Raw genomic sequence first — 22,359 nt, 5'->3', positions numbered from 1 at the left:
AAGGGAGGGAAAACTGAAGAAGGATCAGAGAAGGGGTGGAACCATGACAGACTATGGACTCTGGGAAACAAACTGAAGGTTTTAGAGGGGAGGAGGATGGGGAAAGGGGTAACAGGGTAATGGGTATTAAGGAGAGCACATGTGATGAGCACTGGGTGTTATATGTAACTAAGGAATCACTGGACACTACATCAAAAACTAATGATGTACTATATAGTGGCTAACTGAACATTATAAAATAAGATTAAATTAAATTAAATTTTAAAAAGATACCACATTTGGAAAGTTATTCCTTTGCCCCTCATCTCTCGGGTGGCCAATATGGCCCTGGCAGAGGATGAGTAAGATTAGTGACTTGGGCTTGCCAGCTGTCACCCATCAAACTCCTAAGCATGGCCAAACCAAAGTGATGAGAATTTATCTAGAGTCATGCAGAAACGCTACACTGTTACCCAGCGGACACTAAAATGTTAGGATTCAAAGATCCCTCTGCCTTTGTTCTTGCTGTGGAGAGAAGAACTTTCTACCTCTGAAAAACAGAGAATTCTGGTTGGTCCTCAGCGACATGCAATTCAGAATTACAGAATGAGAAGGAGAATCTCCAGGGTAGATTCAACCTCTAGAAATAATGGTAACTCCAGAAAAGCACAAAGCCTTTCAAGCCATCAAACTTCCCTTCTTTGAGGACTGCCCTTCCCCCAACTGCCCCAGGCCTCTTCGCACCCACCCCACCCCCACACTCTTAGCAGGAAGCTTGCAAGCTGGTTGTTGTCCCCACCCACACTTCACCACAGCTGCTTGAACACACATTAAACTCACTCCAAAATTCAGTTCTCCCCCACCTCTGCCTTCCGCAAACCAGTCCACACACCTTCAGGCACCAGGTGAGAAGTCGTGGCTCCTCGGGGAAAGCGTGGAGGCAGGCCAGAGTGTGGTCAGGATTCTCTCAGCAAACTAGGGGCCAATCTCCACCAAGCTCTTGAAGTGCTAAGTGAAAATGAAAATTAAATTCTCCCGGACTGGCAGGAAAGGAGAGACACCACAGACCAATGGGAGGCCTGCGCATGGGACTCCAGGAAGTGACTAGACGCTCTGCCCAGGGCCAGTCCGATGAACCAGTGGTGGAACTCCTCATCTGTTCCACTCTTAGAGGATGCTCTCCTGTCTTTTCAAGGTAATCAGTCCTTTGGAGCACGAGGCTTACCTGAACAAGATAATTTCACACAAATCCGCCTAACTTTTATCCGAGAAATGAGCTTTCCTGTAGTGGGGAATAAAATTCCTCCTTTACCACAAGGAGACCCACACTGAAGGTTGCCCTAAGGCAGCCCTGGGGACATGCTCTCTACTCTTACATGTTCACCTAAGGTAAATTAATCCTATTAGGCATGTGAGAGGGAAGGGCTAAGGGACTCTGAAATTTCCTCCAGGGGACAGTCAGGGACCATCCCAAACTGGCAGCACAGTGAGGCTGACCTTCAGAATTTGAATTCAGTACTGCCAAAATAACCCTTCTGCTAAAGATGCTGGGAAGATCAAACTGTAGGCAGTGTCATTTGCTGGGCAATGCCATCTACTATTATTTAACAATCTCTATAATCTTAGCATAATAAAAAGGAATCAGGAAAATCATTGTGGAGTGGTGAGGGAACAGAAGGCTGGCTGAGGACAAAGCAAAAGCTGACATCCTCCAACCTTCCCCCACCACCACTCCTGGTGGGACATATGTGACCTTCTCTAGGAATCTCCCATCCACTAATACCTTGCTGGAGGGCAAAATGACCTTGGCAATGGCAAGGCCTTTGGTATCCAGTATCTTGTAGGTCCTCTTTAGAATACAAAAGTTCTGTTGAAACCTCCCTTTCCATTACCTTCCCCCAACTCCATGGTATATAACCCTGGGGCAGGATCTCTTTCTGCTCTCAGGTCCTGTCCCCATGCTTTAATAAACCATTTTGCACCAAAGGTATCTCAGGAATTCTTTCTTGGTCATCAGCTCCAGACCTCACCTATATTCTAGAACTTCACCATTAGGATCTTGTTATCATGCTACTACTTCTGAGGTCTCTTCATATTATTAACAACAAGCATGCACCTCATTTTGTTGTTGGTAGTGGTCCTTGAGCCCTAAGATCAAGACCTGAACTAAAATCAAGGGTGGAATGCTCAACCTGCTGAGCCACCCAGATGCCCCTCATTTTATTAAAAGTTGTCAAGATGTTCCTTATGGAAATTCTTCCCATGTGCTCTTCTGGCTGATCCCCCAGGTGAGGTCAGCTTCTGGGTGGCAGAAATGGCCCGAGGAGGAGGAGAAGGAGCAAAGTTAGCGTATTCGTTGTTGTTTCTGTTTTTTTCGTCTGCTGTAGATCCCTCAGTTTGAACTTGGAAAGCTTCTAAGACTAGGAAACACCAAATAAACTGCAAAGCAGAGCAACCATCACCCCATTAAGGCTTCCAAACCCAAGTAGGACAGGGTGTTAGGAATTTTTTTGGAGAGTCATGCAGAAATCCTACATTATTATACTGAGTCATTAAATTGGTAAGCTTCAAAAAACTTTGACTTTCCTCTGTTGTCTTCCTCAAAGTACCTTTTTCATCCCTGAGCAGAGCCAGGCTAGTTCTCTTCTCTGCTGCTCTCAGTGCAGAACCGATCCAGTAGCCTGGGATGTGGCCCCCCAGACACTCCACAGGCGCTTTGTCTAGGGCTTCCCCTGTTAAAATTTTTCTGGGAAGTCATTGCCAAAACTAGGATTACTCTTAGAGGTGAGGACTCAGTCACTATTCCTTGAATTAGAAATGAAAATGCATGAGTGGAAGGCAAGAAAGAGATGTGCATGGGAAACCTAGTGTTATTACTGATCTTATCAGTGGTAATCATCCCTACCTCACATTACACCCCTAACTTAAGTTTCATGAGGTCAGGGAGGGACTTTCTCTATTCTGTTGCTTGTTGCCTCAAATCTAATAGAAGCTAATGCATATAAGGATTGATAGATATGCAGATATGTAACTATGAAAATCTTTATAAATGAATGGAACATCTTGATGCTAAATCATACATTCTTGCTATGAACACAGTTGCTGTCACATCATGTAATTCAGTTATTCTTGAGACACCTGGGTGGCTCAGTCATTTAAGCACCTGCCTTTGACTCAGGTCATGATCCCAGGGTCCTGAGATTGAGTCCTGCACTGGGCTCTCTGCTCCCGAGGGAGCCTGCTTCTCCACCCTCCCCTTTCTGCCTGTGCTCACTCTTTCTCTGTCAAATAAATCAAATCCTTTTTAAAAATTCAGTTATTCTTCTGGTATCAATAACATACATATAATTCCCCTTTGATACTTTTTTTATTTAAGTATAATTAACATACATTAGTTTAGGTATACGACATACTGATTCAACATTTGTATACATGGTGAAATGTTCACCACAGTAAATCAAGTTATCTATCACCATAGGAGGTCATGAGAAAAATATTTTTCCTGTGATGAGAACATTCAAGATTTACTTTTGTAGCAACTTTCAAATTTGCAATACAATACTATTTGCTACAGTCACCATGCTATGCATTATATCCCCAGGACTTATTTTATAACTGGAAGCCTTTACTTCCTGATCCTCTTCACCAATTTTGCCAACCCCTAAACCCTGGCCTCTAGCAACCACCAATCTGATCTCTGTATCAGTGAGTTTTGTGTTGTTAAGTACCAGACAGAGAAGAGGTCTTTGGCTAAGAAGTGCCTTCCTTCTGATCACTACAATCAATACCACTATGCTGTCCTCATCAGACAGTCGGACTCTGAGCTCTCTGATCCCCTTCAATTTCAACCAAATATACCAAAAAATACATCTATTCTTAGTATCTCTGCATTGACCACCCAACTGTATGCCATCATTGTTCCCTTCCTGAATTTGTGGTAATCCAAAACGGTATAATCACTGAATAAAATCTATCAGTTTGTGTTAACAAAAAAGGAAAAAAAAAAAAAAAACACTAGAATTCACCAACTGAACTTACAGCTTAAAATATCCAATGCAAGCAAAACTGATGTTCTGTTTCCATAAATGGTGGTATTTATTTCAACGAAAACAGCACCTATACCTATAACCTACAGATCAACACTATAAACCGTGAACAATTGTAAAAATGAAGCAAAACAAACAAAAACATGAAGGCATTAGATACTGACAAAACACTTAGAATCTAGGGTGTAACAGACAATTGGAAGAAGGGAATACTACTGGACAAGTTTTCTGGTTTTATAGCTTTTTATTTGAAAGCAAAACTCAATTGGTAATGAGTGGGACAGTTAAAACTCAGCAGCATACAGATTTACTAGCTTGACGAGCAAGAAAAATGATTTGTGGCTATTGCAACAGCTGAAAAATGGTAGGAAAATGTAAAGAGAGATTCAGAGGAGAAACTCTCAAATTGTACATACACACTGACCAACTCTTTGAACTACACTTTTGACAGATACCAAGCCGCCTAAATGGAGCTGAAGGAACCGACCAGAGATTTCAGCTTCTGCAAAATGCATGAGAGAATTTTGAATCTGATTTCAACCAAAGGCTTGAAAAAAAATATTCTTCAGAAAAATGAACAGAATCCAAAGTCTTTACATCTTATTCACAATTCTCCTGGGGGAATTTTAGATATATGTTAAAATTGTTTAACACACAAAGAAATTAATGAGGCCCCTACTCAAGAACAAAGGCAATCAATCAATGGTGATCAACTCCAAAATAACACAGATGTCAATTTATGACAAGGATTTACAACAAGAAGACAATACTTGAGAGCAGCTATCATATCCAGGGTAAATACTATGAAAGAAAATATGTTTATAATAAGCAGCAAATAGGAAATGTCAAAAAACAAATAAAAATAGTTTCGTTGATTGAAATGCTACAACTAAAAGTTATAATCACTCAAAAAAATTATCTAGGACTGGATTAAGAGAACTTCAAAAAAGAAACACAAAAGAAAGACTAAGTGAACATAAAGATTAGATTAAGGGTAATTAACCTGTATTAAAATGAACAGAACCTCAGTCATCTGTGAGGGGCGGAGGAATCAAGGTACTAACAACATAGGCTTAACCACAGACTAACTATTAAACTATAATGATAACAAAATTATAAAGGTAGTTGAATTAAACGGAGAAAAGTTGCATGTTCATTTCAATACATGCAGAAAAGCATTGCACAAAGCCATTCTGGAAGGAAGAGGTGTTCAGAAGGGTGCAGGTAAGCTACGTGTAGGTGAGCCTCAGGAAAAGAGGCTCTACACAGAAGTGGGTGAGGTGCTAAAAAGGTTCAGGAATGTGGTGGGCACAGGATGATGGGGCCTGGACAGTTCCAAGGATTGAAGTAGGGATAAGCACTCTGAGAGAAGCAACATTTAGAAAATTTGTAGATGAGTGACCCATGGTTTGTTACATTGAAAAATGAGACAATGCCAGCATCATAGTCTAGGAAAACTCCAATACGATGGGGAGGAACAGCCATGGAAAGAGTCAAGACCATGGGTTCAGATGTGGAAGACTCCTCAAACGCCTTATACCCAAATTCATTCTGTAACCCAATAACCCAGTAGCCACACTGAGGTCTGTATCTAGAGTAAGCACTTTGATGATTTGTGCCTTGTCTAACACCAGACTTTTTATTATGGAAACCTTTTCTACAGTATACCCCCAGAATCCAGGCACACTTCTTGGACACCTCTATTTCCCAATAGTGTTTCCCTGAGGAGAAATATTGGGACCCCAAGATACCAAAATTAGTACAGTCCACAGGCCAAATTGGCACAGACATCACTTGTCTCTGATCTTCTGAAAGGACAAGGTTTAAATTTAAGTTGATTGGATTCAGTGTGATGTCCACTGCAAGAAAAAAAAAAAAAATAAGATCAGGTGATTAAATATGGAGCAGGTTTATCTGGTGACATTGTGAAGAGGGAACATGGGAAGTGGCTAGGTAGAGCTTGTATTGATGGATTGGGAAGGGGGTGAAACACTGGGGAATGTATTTCATATACATATACACACACATATGTGAATATATATGAAATATATATATAAATATATATATGAAATATATGTATGGATATGTATTATATGTAAAGGCATGGACCTAAGATCATGACATCACACTGAAATCACAAGTTTCTGAAAAGACATTAGAAACACAGGGCTTCTTACCCCAGTAGCACTGGACATGTGTTAGCTCTGAAATGATAAGAAGATTCAATGATGTTGATTGGAAGCAAATGATTAAGCACCAATACCTATCTCTTCTCCGGAGTAGGGCCAGCAAAGGGGAGCCGTGTGAGGCTATGAACTGGTGAATGAGATAATGTACTAGTCACCTTGCCATTCCCCCTTAGATAGAACCACATCTCTCTCAGTAATATCCCTCCTTCTCTGAATACACTCCTCCTTTCTATCCTCTCTTTGCAACTATACCAGCTCCCCAGGTTAGTTGCTGACGTCACAGGAATCTCACTTCCGCCCTCCTGTCCTGCTCTCCTCACCTCTACACATGCGCAGCACTGTGCTCAGATCTGGAGCATGGAATACACTCGTCCGTCTTTTGGAAACAGTTTTTGGCTTCTTCAGTGTCCAGATCTCACTCCTAGGCATGACAAAAAATGTTGACCCTACATCTCTTACCTTGTATTCTTCCAATACAACTGCCTTTCTCTCTCCTTTCATGCCACAGATGCACGTGAACCTTCCTCCCTGAGAAGCCTGAGCCAGGGAGTAGGGAGAGTTCTGATGCTGAAGCCAGAAGAAATGTGCTCATGTCGATCTTCTCATTTACTATTTGTGTAATCTTGGGAAGGTCTTTACCTCAACGAAACAGTTTCTTCAAAAAATGGAGTAATTAACCTTTTTCTTGATATCGCATGGACATAGTAGAAAATTTGATAAAATAACATGCAGAAAAAGCTTTTGCTACCCCTACAAAAGATATGTAATATATGGGCAAGTCAATTACAGTGGGTCTTTCATGGCGGCCATATGTGTGTCTTCCCAGGCAGATGGATTAGTACTGAGGCTGCAGTTCCTAGCTATAATGTGAGATCCATAAGTCTCTTTTTGAGAGCCTGTGAGCTTGTGCTCTAGTCCAGAACCTAAACCCCACTGGTGAGACCTGCAAATAACATTCGAGATTTCAGTCGCTCTTGAAAAAAGTTAGAAAACACTTGGCAAAGGAGAAGTTATGGCCACGGAAATACAAATGGTTAGAATTCCATGCATTTCTAAGGAACTTAATTGTCAGATGGGTTAGCAACTTAAGCCACAACAACTACAGTTTCCCATGTAGGTTTTTAACACGTGACTAGACAGAGATTAGTTATGGCACCAAGGTCAATGTCACTAACCCTGAGGTTCAGGTTTTGTTTTTAGAAATCTAAACAGAACACTGTAGAATAACCTAGTCTTTTGTATTTCCATGTAAATGAAATAAATATAAAGGAGCTGACCCTATAACCTATTTTGGGGCCTGATGAAAACTTCCATGTGATAGCACAGGCACCTATAGAATACAGGAATGAGCACAAGGGCAAAGTCAAGTCACAAGAGTCTGATAGTTGAAATCCCTGGTCCCTATTACCCTTACTGTCCCTAATTCCATGAACCCCAACCACTGAATTTACTAGCACAAATTCTGATCTACTCTCCATAGATAGGGAACACTCAAATCATTGCCCATGACCAGCGATTTAAAAGAATACTACAACCAAATATCTCTGATTTGGAATATTTTTCATTCTGATTGACCATCAGAACACTCTTATGGCTACAAACCTTTCTTCATAACACACAAGCACCACTCTTGGTCACCCAAACGTACCATTTCATGATTCCACTCATGTCCTAGGAAGAAGAGAGAAAACACGAGTCAGAGAGTATATAAAGATTAGAGCAAGATTAATGAAATAAAGAACAAAAAAGACTAGAGAAAATCAGAAAAATCTAAAGTGAACTATTTAAAAATATCAACAACTGACAAGTTTTTATGCAGACATACCATGAAAAAAACAGAGAATACAAATTATTAAAATCAGGAATGAGGGCACTTGGGTGCTTCAGTAGATTAAATATCTGCTTTAGGCTCAGACATGAGCCTCAGGTCATAATCCCAGGGTCCTGGGATCGAGTGCCACCTCAGGCTCATTGCTCAACAGGCAGTTGTCTTCTCCTTCTGTCCCTCTCCCTGCTCGTAAACTCTTTTTCTCTCTCTCAAAAATAAATTTTAAAAAAATCTTATAATAAGGAATAAAAGTGAAGACTTTACTGCCTACTTTTACAAAAATTAATAGGAATATAAAGCCTATGAACAATTGTATGCCAACAAATTAGATAATCCACATGAAATGGACAAATTCCTAGAAACACAGAAACTACCAATACTGATTCAAAAAATAATAGAAATTCTAAGTAGTCCTAAAAACATGTCGTGATTAGACTGGAAATCAAGAACTCCCTGGAAAGAAGTCAGGCCCAGATGGCTTTGCTACTGAATTCTGCTAAAGGTTTAAGGAGGAAATATCAGAAATACTTTACAAATACTCAAAAAACAAAAAACAAAAAACAAAAAAAAAACCACACACCAGAAAAGGAGGTTATAGTACCCAACTCATTCTATGAGGCCAGTACTACTCTGATGCTAAAATAAGACAAAGACATCACAAGAAAAGTGAACTACCAGCAAATATAGATATAAACTTCAACAAAATACTAAAAAACTGAATCCAGCACAATATGAAAGAATATATATATATATATATATATATATACACCATAGTCAAGTGGGACTTATCCCAGAACTATAAGGTTGGTTTAACATAAGAAAAGCAACTAATGTAATTCACTGTGTTAACAGAATAAAGGTAAAAACCACATGATAATTTTAATAGACACAAGGAAAAAATTGACAAAATTCAGTATCCCTTCATGATTGGGAAAAAAAAAAAATAAAAAAGGAGTAAGAACAGAAATAGAGGGGGACAGAGGAGAACTTTCTCAGGCTGATAAAAGGCATCAAACTCGTGGCTAACATCATCCTTATGATGAAAAACTGAATTTTCCCCCCTGAGATTAGGTATAAGACAAGGATGTCTACTCTTACTACTTCTATTTAAAGTGGTTCTATTTAAAGAGGTTCTAGTCAAGGCAACTAGGCAAGAAAATAAAAGGCATTTATATTGGAAGGAAGTAAAACTATATTTATTTGCAGAATACATAGTTTATATATAACAAAGCTCTGCTCCATACACTACTTTTAGGTAACCTCTTCCACTCCAGAAATTTCAGCTCACATGAGTTGCTGTTGATCCCAAACTTTATATAATCTAATCATGGTCTGTTGTCTCAAATCATGTATACAGGCTAATACAATACACAATGGAAAAGAAACAGGTGCCACAAGCTCAGAATTCTAAAATATAACCTACTACTCACCAAGTATATTGTGTCCTCTCTTATGCCCACTTGTCAAGTATGTTACCAATATTCACTTACTCCTGTCCCAAACACTAAACATCCTACCAAGCCAATCCTTTCCACATCCTTAACTTCTTTTGGTTAGTCTGCATTTCCACATCACCACCACTGTGGATTTATTTGTTTTTAACAATATATACCAATATTACTTGGCCTTACTCTTAAATGCAACCAGCTGGATTTACAATCAAAACAAAGGAATGGTTTTGCTCCTCTGTATTAGTATAGTTTGGTTGTACATGAAAAAGAAGCCAACTAACACTGCCTTAAACTACCCCCCCACTTGCCACCCCCTCTAAAAAACCCATGTGGCCAGAGAAATACTATTTCAGTCATGGATGGATCTGGACAGGGATTTTCTTCCCTGTCTGTTGCCTTTACTCTCAGGCTTTAATTGATAGCAATTTGAAAATCTCCTGGTTTAAATTATTTTCACTGATGTAATTCACATGCAAAAGGAAAATTTTCTTCAATGTAGTGACAATACAATTCTGATGCCTCAAGCCACTGACCAAAATTGTGTCATACGCCCAACTTTTAATGCCCAACTGTGTAGTTTGTGGAAATACAGGAATTAGGTAAACTAATTTATGTAAGATTAACCTATCCATCTTCCATGATGCTGATTATCTCAGCCCCAAACAAGTACATGGATAAAAAAAAACATGCTCCGTTTCGTCAGAAAGAAATCCCAGGTGTTGTTACCAGGACAAGAGTGAATGGACACTGAGCAGATAAAAATAATTGGTGCCATCCTCACTCCATCATTTAACTGCCTATTGTCATTCACTCGTGTCATGATACAAAATCTGAAAAACAAAAATGGCCCAATGTAATAAAACTGTTACAAAAACTTTAGTAGCAGAAGTGCCTCCTTCCTAAGGTAAATAACCTAAAATCTCATCTAAGTTTTTATCCATTTTCAAGTTTGGCATTTCTCTGTTAGCTCTTTCTTCCCAGTCAGTTTCGAGTGTAGCCTTCATGCAAACAGCCGCCCCTCTAGCAAACAAAAAGCCTATGATAAAATGACCCACCCCAATCACTGTAGGTGAAGATCCAGATAAAAGAAAAGCTGTTTAAGAACTCTTGGGAGAAGGTTAAGGGACATCACTACTATCAACAGCATGTATCTTTAGAAGTTGGAAAGGAACACCCAAACGCCCTAATCTAGTTAAAGAGTAAGTCCCTTGGTTTAGCCCATTTGTCATTCTTTGAAGCTGTTACCTAAATAGGGGAGGCTAATCCCACAAAATTTATAACATTTATCTACTGAGCACTGTTTTTATTACAAGTAACCAGTTACCAACTTAAGCTGGCTTAGTGGAACAGATGCTTGGGAAAGTGACATAAACACAAGAGTCTTCGTGAAGTTGACAATTCAAAGAGTTGTGAAGAGCCTGTGGATGTTCTACAAACCAGGCACAAGGAATAAGCCTGCAAAGTTTTTGTTTTTTACTCAGATATAATAAAATATAAAAAAAAAAATGACCTAGCACTATAAAGTGCACAATTTAGTAGGTTTTAGTATATTTACAATGTACATTTACCATCAGCACTATTTTATTTCAGAACATTTTTATTATTGCAAAAAGAAAGAAACCTTACCCTCAGTAGCCATCATTTCCTATTGCCTCCTCTCCAGTCCATGGCAATTCACTAATCTAATGTCTGCGTCTATGGATTTATCAATTACAGACTTCGTATAAATGGAATTGTACAATAAGGGCTTTTTGTGTCTGCCCTCTTTCACTTATATTTCCATATGGTAGCATCTATTAGTGCTAATTTCTTTTTAGAGCCAAAATATATTATATTATTTGTAATATATACATTATCTTGATTCTTCAGTTAATGGACAATTGCCTTATTTCCACTTTTGGGTTTTTATGAACAATGCTGCCATGAACTTTTGTTTACAAGTTTAAGTGTGGACATGTTTTCATTTCCAGGAATGGAATTGCTGGGCCATATGGTAACTCTATCTTCAACTTTTTGAGGAACTGCTGAAACAGCTTCATCATTTTACAACTTCACTAGCAATACACGAGAGTTCTAATTCCTGACATCTTTGTCAACTCTTGGTATTGTCCATTTTCCTGATAGTATTATCACCGTGGTTTTGATTTTACATTTCCCTGGTAGATATCAATCATCTTTTCAGGTGCTTATTTACTATTTATAGATCTTCTCTGGTGAGACAGCTATTCAAGTCCTTTTTAAAAAAAGATTTATTTATTTATTTGAGACAGAGCAAGTGAGTGGGGAGAGGGGCAAGGAGAGGGAATCCCAAGTAGAATCCACCTTGAGTGTGGAGCCTGACTCAGGGCTTCATCTTTTGACCCACGAGATCACAACCTAAGCCAAAATCACAAGTGAAAGCTTAACAGTGTGAGCCACCCAGGCACCCCTCAAGTCCTTTATCTATTTTTAAATTAGGTTGACTTTTTACTGTTTTTTTTTTTTTTTTAAGTTATGTTTATTTGAGAGAAAGAGCAGAGGCAATGGCAAGCCAGGAGGAGGGGGTGGGGAAGGAGCAGGGAGAAGGCCAAGCTAACTGCTGTGAGCACAGAGTTAGATGTGGTGCTTGGATCCAAGACACTGGGATCATTGACCTGAGCTGAAACCAAGAGTCAGATGCTCAAATGACTGAGCCACCAGGAGCCCCAGGTTGTCTTTTTATTGTTCAGTTGTGAGAGGTTTTCTATATATCATGAACACTAAACCTTAACCAATATATGATTTGAAAATATTGTCTCCCATTCTGTGAGATGTTCTTTTCACTTCTACATGGTTTCCTTTGATGTACAACAGTTTTGAACTTTGATGAGCTCCAATTTATTTTATTTTTGGTTGCTTTTTGGTGCTTCTGTTTTTTGGTGCCCTATCTGTAAAGCTATTGCCTAATGCTAAGTCACAAAGATTGATTATCTATGCTTTCTCCTAAGAGTCTTAGAATTTTTGACTTTTAACTTACACTTAGGAAAGAGAAAAGGGAAAAACTTAAGATACAAGCATCAGAGACAAAGGAAAGCAGCCAACATGTGAAATCAATTATCCTGCTTTCTGCTTGACATCAAGAAAAAAAAAACAAAAACAGCATTTGGAAATCCAGAAAAGAAAAGGGAGAAGACAGATAATCAAGCAAAAAATATGAAAAATCCGGAATTCTCTACCATGCCTCAGGATCATAGTCACAATATTAAGGCTTAAAAAAAAAAAAAAAAAACCTGTATGAATTTAAATTGTTCCCTCAAGTGTCTATAGATTTGCACTAGCATGCTTTCCTGACACCAGCGGACTTTCTGGCACACACACTCACATACACACTTGCAGACTCTCTCACCTCTCAAGTATAATGCCTCCTATCTATACATTTGCCCATCCTCCTAAGAAAAGACTCAATGTTCTATCTTTCCATGTTTTAAAAAAAATCTAACAAGAGAAGTTTATAATAATAAATACAGATTTGGGGCGCCTGGGTGGCTCAGTGGGTTAAGCCATTGCCTTCGGCTCAGGTCATGATCTCAGGGTCCTGGGATCGAGTCCCACATTGGGTCTCTGCTCAGGAGGGGCCTGCTTCCCTTCTTCTCTCTCTGCCTGCTTCTCTGCCTACTTGTGATCTCTGTCAAATAAATAAATAAAATTCTTAAAAAATATTAATAATAATAAATACAGATTTTTAATTTTTTTAAAGGATACATTTGTTATACCTGAAAATGCATGTATTTGCCTGTGGCTAAGATGGATGAAAAGAACGTGACAATTGTCCAACATTGATTGGATCACAGATAACAGGGATCCAGCAAATATCACTGGATACCATGGATCTTCTCTCCATGTATTCCCTTACTTCATTAAGTAATAAAGTAGGACACTCCTCTGGAATGTTTATATTCAATGGTCCATGATATCGTGAATGGATGGCAAAGAAGGGTTCCACAAAGCCAAAGGAACCTCTGTGAAAACCTGAAGATTAGAGCCCAAGGACACAGAAAATAAGGTATCTTAGACTGGGTTTCAAGAACTCCAGATTGGGGCATTCCTCTTACCTGTAGCTGGTCCACTGCTGACCATTTACAGCGATGCTCTAGATCTGAGATGAGATCTTTTACCAGCTGGGTTTGCTGAGCCAGCTCAGCCTCAGCCTCAGCCAAGGTGTCCAATATCCTCTTCTCCTCTTCTTCTAATTTTTGCAGTTCTCTCTGCTCTTCACTGTCCAGAATGCTTCTAAGCTGATTGAATTCAGCCCATATCCTTTGTCTCTCAATCTGTATCTGGGACTGCAAGGATGGATAAACAAAAGTGGTAAAGAATCTATCTGCCTGTAAACCTGCTGTATAAGGGGTTAGGAACTAGGAAAAGAAATATTTTTCTCTGAGTTCCAACCAAGAGGGAAATGGAGGCATGGGGCCAATTTTGGGGAAAGCTGGACATTTTTCCTATTTTCCCTTTAGCAACCCATCAAAACAGGCCTCAGACTATTATCTAGGCCAACCCTGGGATCAAATGTAAAACCTAAGTGAGGTTTAGGTTGCAGGTGGCTGTACTGGACACTCAACGCCTCCCTGCATTACCACACTTCCAAGTTTGAACTTTGGGGAAAATCTTGGTCCTTTGCCCACTGTCTTTCACTGGAGGTTCAGAGAATCACTGGAAAAGAGGAATGGAAGACAGAATTTTCCATCCTTCCTCACCGAGAGTCTATCTTTATTCCCAATTCCAAACACTTGTGTGTGCTTGTAACATGTCCGCTCTCTAGTCCTCTGCGTAACAGGGACAGGACAGAGAGGAAAACTAATCAAATGGCTTCTGGATGCATTCTGTGTCAGGCAGCAAAGAGGAAGGGGCTTGTTATTTGGACTGAAGATCCTGTCAAGATTCCTGTGTCAAAAAACCCTTAGAAAGAGTCTCTTTGAGGGGCGCGTGGGTAGCTCAGTGGGTTTAAGCCACTGCCTTTGGCTCAGGTCATGATCTCAGGGTCCTGGGATCAAGCGGCATCGGGCTCTCTGCTCAGCAGGGAGCCTGCTTCCCTTCCTCTCTCTCTGCCTGCCTCTCTGCCTACTTGTGATCTCTGTCAAATAAATAAATAAAATCATTTAAAAAAAGAAAGAAAGAAAGAAAGAAAGAAAGAGTCTCTTCCTACCTTCCAGGAAATCCTCTCTTCTCTGATGTCTGCTTCAAACTTCTCAGCTTTCTGCTGTTCTTTCCTCAGCCTCTCCAGAGCTGCCTGGAGTTTCTCCTGTGAAAGAGAAGTCACATCAGATAACTCACATCAGGATTCATCATCACTCTATGAGCTTTCTCAGCAAAGAATAAATGGGGAAGGGACGCCTGGGTGGCTCAGTTGGTTAAGCAGCTGCCTTCAGCTCAGGTCATGATCCCAGTGTCCTGGGATCGAGTCCCACATAGGGCTCCTTGCTCCATGGGGAGCCTGCTTCTCCCTCAGCCTCTGCCTGCCATTCTGTCTGCCTGTGCTTGCTCTCTCCCTCTCTCTCTGAAGAATAAATAAAATCTTTAAAAAAAAGAATAAATGGGGAAGAAATCAGGCTGATGCCTGAAGAGACCATTTACAGAAACTGTGATTAGAATCTAAGATACAGAACAAAAACTAAGGAGGATACATTCTTTGTTCCTGGGTGTCACCATCCCTCACCAAGAGTAGCCTAGTTCTCTCTTTTCATTGAGAACGGACTCTGATGTCATGAGAAAAATGCTACACTCTTAGTGACACTCTTTCCAAATCCAGTCCACAATGTTGAAGAGCAACCATCCTGCTGAGGGGAAAAATGAGAGCCAAGCTCTCTACCCACATAACAAAAGGGGCAAAAAAAGGGAAAATCTCTCACCCTTGGCCAAGAGTAAGCTCAAGACTCCAGGCTAATCCTTTTTTTTTTTTTTTTTTTAAAGATTTATTTATTTAGAGAGAGAGAGAATGGGAGTGAGGGAAGGGACAGAGGGAGAGAGAAAGGGGAAGCAGACTCCCCACTGAGCAGGGAGCCCCATGTGGGGCCAGATCTCATGACCCTGAGATCACAAGCCAAGCTGAAACCAAGAATTGGGAGGTTCAACTGAGTTAGCCATACAGGCATCCCAAGGCTCATCCTTTATGTATGTGGAAAGAATACGCAGAAATGTCCTTCATGCATTGGAAGCTGAGCATAGTGTAAGAGACAAACATGGAAGGAGATTACAAGATTCAGTACCATGGTGCCAAGGTGTGTACAGAAGGATGGAAAGGTGAGATTTCCCACCAAGTACCACCCTCCTCTCTTCCTCCCTCCATCCTGGGCCCTACCTGATATTCCATGACTACTTCCTCCACAAGGAACGTGTGGTGACCACGGTGCTCCTGAGACCGCTCACAAACCCAGCAAATAACCTTCCTATCCTCCTTACAGAAGAGCAGGAGTTTCTCTTCATGGCGCACACAGAGGTCTTTCTTCAGCTTCTCCTCTGCGTTCAACTTGAACTTTCTGATTCTCTCCATCATGTTGATCAGAGGCTGATTCGGACATAAGTTTCTAAGTGAGTATCTGACACCACACATGGGACAGCTGCTTTCTTCTCCTGGGCTGATCTCTGCCTCCATGGTATTCACAGCGATGCAGGCTTGACAGGAGCTGTGTCTCCAGTCTAGAGTCAGGGACTCTGTCAAAAGCTCCAGGCAGATGGGACAGGACCCCTCATCTTGTATGTTCAGGATTTTTGAAGCCATAGTATGTCTCCCCTGGTTTCTTCCAGTCCTTAGTCCTGGAGCTCTTCTTGCCTAATCGTTCATGGATGGCTGGGCAGATGGAAAGGGGATGAGGTAAGAACAACAGGAATAAAAAGGATTCTAATTGTGCAGATACTGAGGATGGGCCAAAACCAAAATGCTGAAGGACGAAAAAGAAGAGGGGGAGAAAAAAAAGAAGAAACGAAATTCAGTGGCCTGGGTAAACTGCTAATGCCCCAGGCTTCTCATTTGCTCTTCTTTAAGCCTGAACGATCCATCCTTTCATCTGTGCCTGACTTCCTCGTATATACTTCATCCAACGGTCTCCTTAAGTATCATTTCGTCAGAAGGACCTAATGATTATTTTATCTTTAGCACAATTACCAATACATCATTCACTACACATTTGCCATCCTTTCTTATTATCACTCTATGGTATCTTTTTCTTAAATGCCCTATGCCTAAAATATAATCCACACATAGATCAGGCCCATTGTTTTTATTCACTGCTGTATCCTTAACGTTGGAAGGCACAGGAACACAACCTTTGATGAACATATAAAGAACCTCCTTGGGGCAGCTAGGTGGCTCAGCTGGTAAGCGGCTACCTTCTGCAGATGCCCTGCGGCTGGCCCCTTGCTCAGCAGGAGGCCTGCATCTTCCTCTCCATTCCCCCTGCTTGCGTTCCCTCTCTGTCTCTGCCAAATAATAAATAAAATCTTAAAAAAAAAAAAAAAAAGAACCTCCTCCTTTCTCCACAGTTGATTAGACCTCTTTTTTTAATCAGCATTCCATCTTTTTGTTCCATTAATTATCTGTTCTCCAGTAGGTAAATGTTGGTACCACAGATAGTTTCCACATAAGAAAAGCTTACCTCCACATATTATCTGTCCCATACAAAACCCTTCCATTACCTCATATTTACTCCCAGAGACACTCACAGAAACAGTCAAGGCCACAATAGGGAAAGAATTTTACCACTCAGAATTGTAGAACCAGTTACAATTTATACATCACTTTGACCCATTTTGAGAAACAGAGTACTTTATTGAAATGTGTAAATTGAATGAAGTAGTTTATAAAGATTATTTCATTCAGTAAGTTGAATTAAGGTGAAAACAATGTCCTCAGAATTCTTTTTCAGAGGTCCGGTAGGTGTGATAAACACTATCACCCAGAGGTCCCTGTTTAAAGGGAACTAATGATTGGCCAAACAGGAGAATATCAAAAATATCCTCCTTGAATAAGTAAGGACTGAACTAAAAGTAGTGGGAAAGGATATGGAATGAGGAAGAGGAGAAATACATTTTAGAGAGAAGTCGTCACATATATGAATGCCCTGTTGATGGAAGGCATAACATCTTCCACAGGTTTTAAAATGCCCATATGGCTGGTGTGCAGAGAGCTGCTAGACTTTTGGCATTAATGTGCCAGCAGAGACCAAAAAATGTGACACTTTCTGAACAATGTAAAAGACACAGTCTCTCTCCAAAGAGTAGGATCAGTGATGGAAGTTTGTAGGACAAGCTGTTGTAGGGAATGGAGAGAACTAGATGAGGCTGATAGAGATGGTAAGATAAAAGGGACAGGACTGGGAGTTAGGTTGGACATATGGAAACAAGAGGGTCATCATCAGGCTTAAGTCCTTTCTTCCCATAAAAAGGACACGGACATTACCTTCTCCTACCACTTTGTCTTATTATTTTCAGTAAGCACAGACCTCCACTTCAAGTGCATTGTGGCTCCTGTAATGAAATATTTGCCTATAGGGTCCTGGAAGCTATGCTTATGGCTCTTTTGTAAGGTAATCAGCCTGTTGGCACAAAACTCACCCTAAGCTATGCTAGTTTCATACATACCACATGGTCTTGTTCTCTCATAAATGACCTGACGAAGGGGATAAAGTATCTCCTGCACCATATGGACCTTCACTGAAAGCTCATATGAGGAAGCCATGAGGATTCCATGAGGAAGTCTCCAGTCCTGTAGGCTCCAGCTGAGCTGTGTGAACCTGATTGGTTTCTGCCCTGCTAAGTCACATGAGTGGGAGTGGCAAACCAAACCTAAAACTGTTGCTGGTGGTCAGTCAGAAGGCATATCACAATGACCGCATGGAGACGCTGCTGATTCTCAGAACCCAGACTTATTACAGACAAGAACTGTGAAGCATATAAAAATCAAAATAAAATTTTTTTTTAAAAAGGAAGCTTTCAGTAGATATTAGTCACGATACTTTTTTTTAAATGTTTAAAAATATTAAATGTTTTCAATTAAATCATGATCCTCCTCAAAACTCTTCAATGATTGAACTCTATTCCCTACATCGACGTTACCTGTGTGAATGTGACCTTGTTTGGAAATATCTTTGCAGACATAATCATGTTAAGATGAGGCAATGCTGGGAATAGGTGGGCTCTACGCCCAATGACCAGAGTCCTTAAAGGAGAGGAGAGGACACACCACATACAGGGAAAAAAGCTGTGTGGGAATGGCAGCAGAGACTGCAGCAGTGCAGCAAGAAGGCAAAGAATGCAAGGCTTGCTGGAGACCATGAGAAGCCAGGAGAGAAACGTGGAACAGATTCTCTCTCCGTACCTACAGAGGAAACTAATTCTGCCAACACCTTGACTTTGGACTTCTGGCCTCCCGAACTGTGGAAGAATACACTCCTGTGGTTCTAATCCATAATTTGTTATAAAGCCTTAGGAAAATAACAAACGTCTGATAATGAAAGAACTGAGGTTTATAATAAACTATAACCTTCCCTTTGCTCTAAAAAGAGAGAAGAGAAGCATGATGAATGCTGTATAGAGATCAATGTAGGTCTAGAAATATGCTCACTTCTCCCATCATCCATGAAGTGAACCTGGTGAAAAATAAAGCTGAAAGTGGGCTGGTCAATGTGATCTAGCCAACGATACAGGTACTGAAAATTGTCCAAAGGCCACATGCTGTCAGCTCCTGGCTGCAGTGACTGTCGTCAGATTAGGCTTTATTGACTGGCAAGAGCACGGTTTTATACAACATGGTAGTATTGTAATACCTACTTATAAATGAAGCTATAAGCCAATCACAGGTGTGGGGTTCTCGATTATCCTTCATTCTGTTCAGTATCCAACCAATGCTGAGAAACATCTGAAGTCTACAGGGGAGTGGACCACGTATTCTACTATGAGGTTATAAACCCCGTATGTTCACTGTGGGGCTATAAGAAGTTGATGTTAAAGCAACCGTCATCACATTGGCCCCAGAAGGAGGAAGGTACAAAGGAGCCAGAGCCCCCACACAGGGTCAGTGACCCCATCAATGCCCAAGAGTGACCCAAGAGTCCAGCAGTGATCAGGAAAGTAAGAAGAGAATTCAAGTAGTATCTGCCTGATGGAGTCCCAGGTCAACTGGCTGCCACAAGTATCAGATAACGGTATCCTACACTGGAGTCTTCTCCTAACATCTGGACTCTGATAATGCAACTCTCTGCCTCTCCCCAGGTCACACAGTAAAATGAAAGTACCTCCAGGAAGTGGTGTGGCAGGAAGGATGTTCTTATAAGTTTCAGACAGCGTCCTAGAATACTTCTCATGGTTTCCTAAGCCAAAACTGCCTGTGGGGAAAGTCGGACCTGTTTTTTACATGGAGAGACCTGGGGAACTCAAATACTGCAATTCCCCCTTCCCATAACTCTATATTGAATAGAATTCCTGCTCTAGCAACTCCTTAGAATCCAGGACTAAGTTTGCACCTCCCCATCTCCAAGACCTCCATTCATGACCCTCTCTCCAAGACACCTAGCTCTCTGGTGAGTATGTTTTTATTTTTTTTTTTTATTTTTTTTTTTTTTAAAGATTTTATTTATTTATTTGACAGAGATCACAAGTAGACAGAGAGGACGGCAGAGAGAGTGAGAAGAGGAAGCAGGCTCCCTGCTGAGCAGAGAGGCTGATGTGGGGCTTGATCCCAGGACCCTGAGATCATGACCCGAGCCGAAGGCAGAGGCTTTAACCCCCCGAGCCACCCAGGCACCCCGAGTATGTTTTTAGAAAGTAGTGATTTTTAAAAAGTAATTAAAAAAAAAAACAACTCATTTTATAACATAGGATCACTTTTATTAAATTGCTCCTGGTCTCATTGGTTCATCAGAAGATGCTAATTATTTGTCTGTTTACAATCTCTCCCCAACACAACTGTAAGCTCCTATATGTATTTAACATTTACTCCATGTTGAATGCATATTTTTTTTTACACCAGCAGCTTTAGTTCCTATAAATCAATCGTTCAAGTTCATGCCACGTGTTGGGCCTTGTGTTGGACCCTGGGGGACATCAGTATCTGTGCAGAAATGGACCCTATTCAAGAGTAAAGCATAGACCCCAGGAAGACAGCAACAGAGACTTCTGGAAAGTAGAGGTACTGGAGGTACATGTGTCAGAAGGTATGTAACCAACCCATCAATGTGAACATTGCTCCCAAGTGAGCTCAAGATGGGATGTCATCACTGTCAGTCATGACGCAAATTTCACAGCAAGACCACTGGATCTCTGGGCTCCTTCTGAGCAATAATCAGCTCCTGTTCATTAGCTCTGCATGAAGAAAAATAGTAAGGAACTGAGGTAACCATGCAATGGTGTATCTGCAGAGGAGGAATGCCAAGCCTCCTGCAAGCCAGAGGACAGGGACCTATGCGGGGATGTGCAGGGAGACCCCTGAGACTGACACTTGGAAGGACACAGGGTGAATGGGGGCCACAGAGGCAGGTGGCAGGCACATCACCCTACAGGCCAGCAGCTGAGACCTCTCGGGAAGGCCACAAGCAGCCCTTCAGTTGCTTCTGGGCAGGGGGCAGGGAATGAGAGAATCAGCTTCAATATGAGCCCTGCCACGCTTGCCCCCCAAACTCCATTCTGTCTGGTGCTCCGCTCTAGGAGCCTAGGTTTTCGAACGTTTAGAACACAGGGACCTCTTCTACCGGCTTTTCTTCAAGCAGAAGAGCTGGGCAGAACAAAAGATAACTTTCTGTTCATTTTTGAGAAAGAGGAAGAGAGCGTGACAGAGGGAAAGGACTCCAGTTCCCTCCCTTGAGGTAGATAATTCAAAATACACAATAGGAGGGAATGAGGGCGGCGCATGCAACCTGGAGAAAGAAGGACCCCTCCAGCAAAGAAACAACGCTCCCACCTCTTGGGCACTCCTTTTTCTCCAGGCCGTCCATCTCCAGAATCAGGCCTCTGCACTCACAACAGAAAGTCCACAAACTGGTTCTTCTTCCCTTCAGACTGAGACTGGGTCACACACTGAACTCACATACCTTCACATGGTACCTTCCTTCTGGCGTCTCCCACTGCCTGCCCCCCCCCCCCCCCCAATAACTTCCCCACGCACCTTGAAACCCCCTCAGAGAAGTCTTGGCTTCAGATTTAAGTGATGAAGAAAAGCCAGGTCAGGCGCGGTCAGCGTTTCCTCACCAAAAAGGCCGCTGGGTCAGCCTTTAGCCACTCCTCCTGAGCCGCTGGTGGGGAAATGAAAGTGAAATCCTCAGCGCTGAAAGGAAAATGAAAGGGGAAGGAGCTTCTGGAAGGCGTTGGGCAAAGCCAGAGGACAGATTTGGTTGTCCTACCTGGGTTATGCTACTGCCATCTAGTGGGTAGACGCCAGGGGGACAGCTAACCACTCTGCAGGACACCTCCCACAGCGAAGGATGAGCTGGTCCAACATGTCCTTGGTGCTGGGTGCTGAGGTGGAGAGGCTGTTTTAATCCTCTCTGCTTCCCAAGCCAGCTAGGTCTCCTCCCATTTTATGGTTGTTCACAGGCTGTCAGTTCAGCCTACCAATTTTAAATTATCCCCTCAGGTCCCCCCTTCCATTTGTCCCCAAAGAGCCCACCACCGCCCCCTAGGAAATAGCCAGGAGTAGGGCAGACCAGGGAAGGAGGTTGTTGGAAGAGCTGGCTACAAAGGACCAAGACAACTTTTTAGAGTATCATTTTCTAATTCCTATTCGTGCAGTAGTCACACAGATGCAAAACTTTGGCTTTTTAAGCTTTTGGCTTTTTTAAAGCTTTTGGCTTTTTAAATTCTGGTTAATTAACATACAGTATGTAAGGACCTATTTAGCAAGAGGCGTTCAGTAAAGTTAA

The 22,359-nt window shown here is 41.4% G+C and overlaps 1 protein-coding gene across 10 annotated transcripts; it reads right to left on the bottom strand.

Annotated features, from left to right (window-relative positions):
- Window positions 1-879: 879 nt before the first annotated feature.
- On the bottom strand, window positions 880-21,762 carry LOC131808410 (E3 ubiquitin-protein ligase TRIM34-like). Of its 10 annotated transcripts, none has more exons than XM_059134363.1 (8): window positions 21,606-21,758; window positions 15,810-16,389; window positions 14,658-14,753; window positions 13,564-13,794; window positions 7,863-7,885; window positions 6,535-6,635; window positions 6,203-6,229; window positions 4,250-5,884 (listed from the first exon to the last, which is right to left on the bottom strand). In XM_059134363.1, the coding sequence occupies exons 2-8, from the start codon at window positions 16,227-16,229 to the stop codon at window positions 5,319-5,321; spliced, it is 1,464 nt and encodes a 487-aa protein (XP_058990346.1). In that variant the 5' UTR covers window positions 16,230-16,389; window positions 21,606-21,758; the 3' UTR covers window positions 4,250-5,318. The 10 variants fall into 10 exon arrangements, 9 of the variants coding, with proteins under 9 accessions (XP_058990372.1, XP_058990346.1, XP_058990347.1 ...); XM_059134364.1 differs by having other exon boundaries at window positions 15,810-16,298; XM_059134366.1 differs by lacking the exon at window positions 21,606-21,758 and adding an exon at window positions 21,402-21,569.
- Window positions 21,763-22,359: the final 597 nt, after the last annotated feature.

This window comes from Mustela lutreola, chromosome 1 (assembly GCF_030435805.1).
Source record: "Mustela lutreola isolate mMusLut2 chromosome 1, mMusLut2.pri, whole genome shotgun sequence".
Lineage (NCBI taxonomy): Eukaryota > Metazoa > Chordata > Mammalia > Carnivora > Mustelidae > Mustela > Mustela lutreola.
This window is presented reverse-complemented; position numbering and strand designations above follow the sequence as displayed.

Bases quoted from the DNA above. Each gene is read 5' to 3' on its own strand.
- LOC131808410 (XM_059134363.1), bottom strand. From the start codon at position 16,229: ATGGCTTCAAAAATCCTGAACATACAAGATGAGGGGTCCTGTCCCATC. The intron at 14,754-15,809 runs GTAGGGCCCAGG...TCTCTTTCACAG, and splicing joins AAGTAGTCATGGAATATCAG to GAGAAACTCCAGGCAGCTCT. The intron at 5,885-6,202 runs GTAAGAAGCCCT...TTTTTCTTGCAG, and splicing joins ACATGTCCAGTGCTACTGGG to TGGACATCACACTGAATCCA.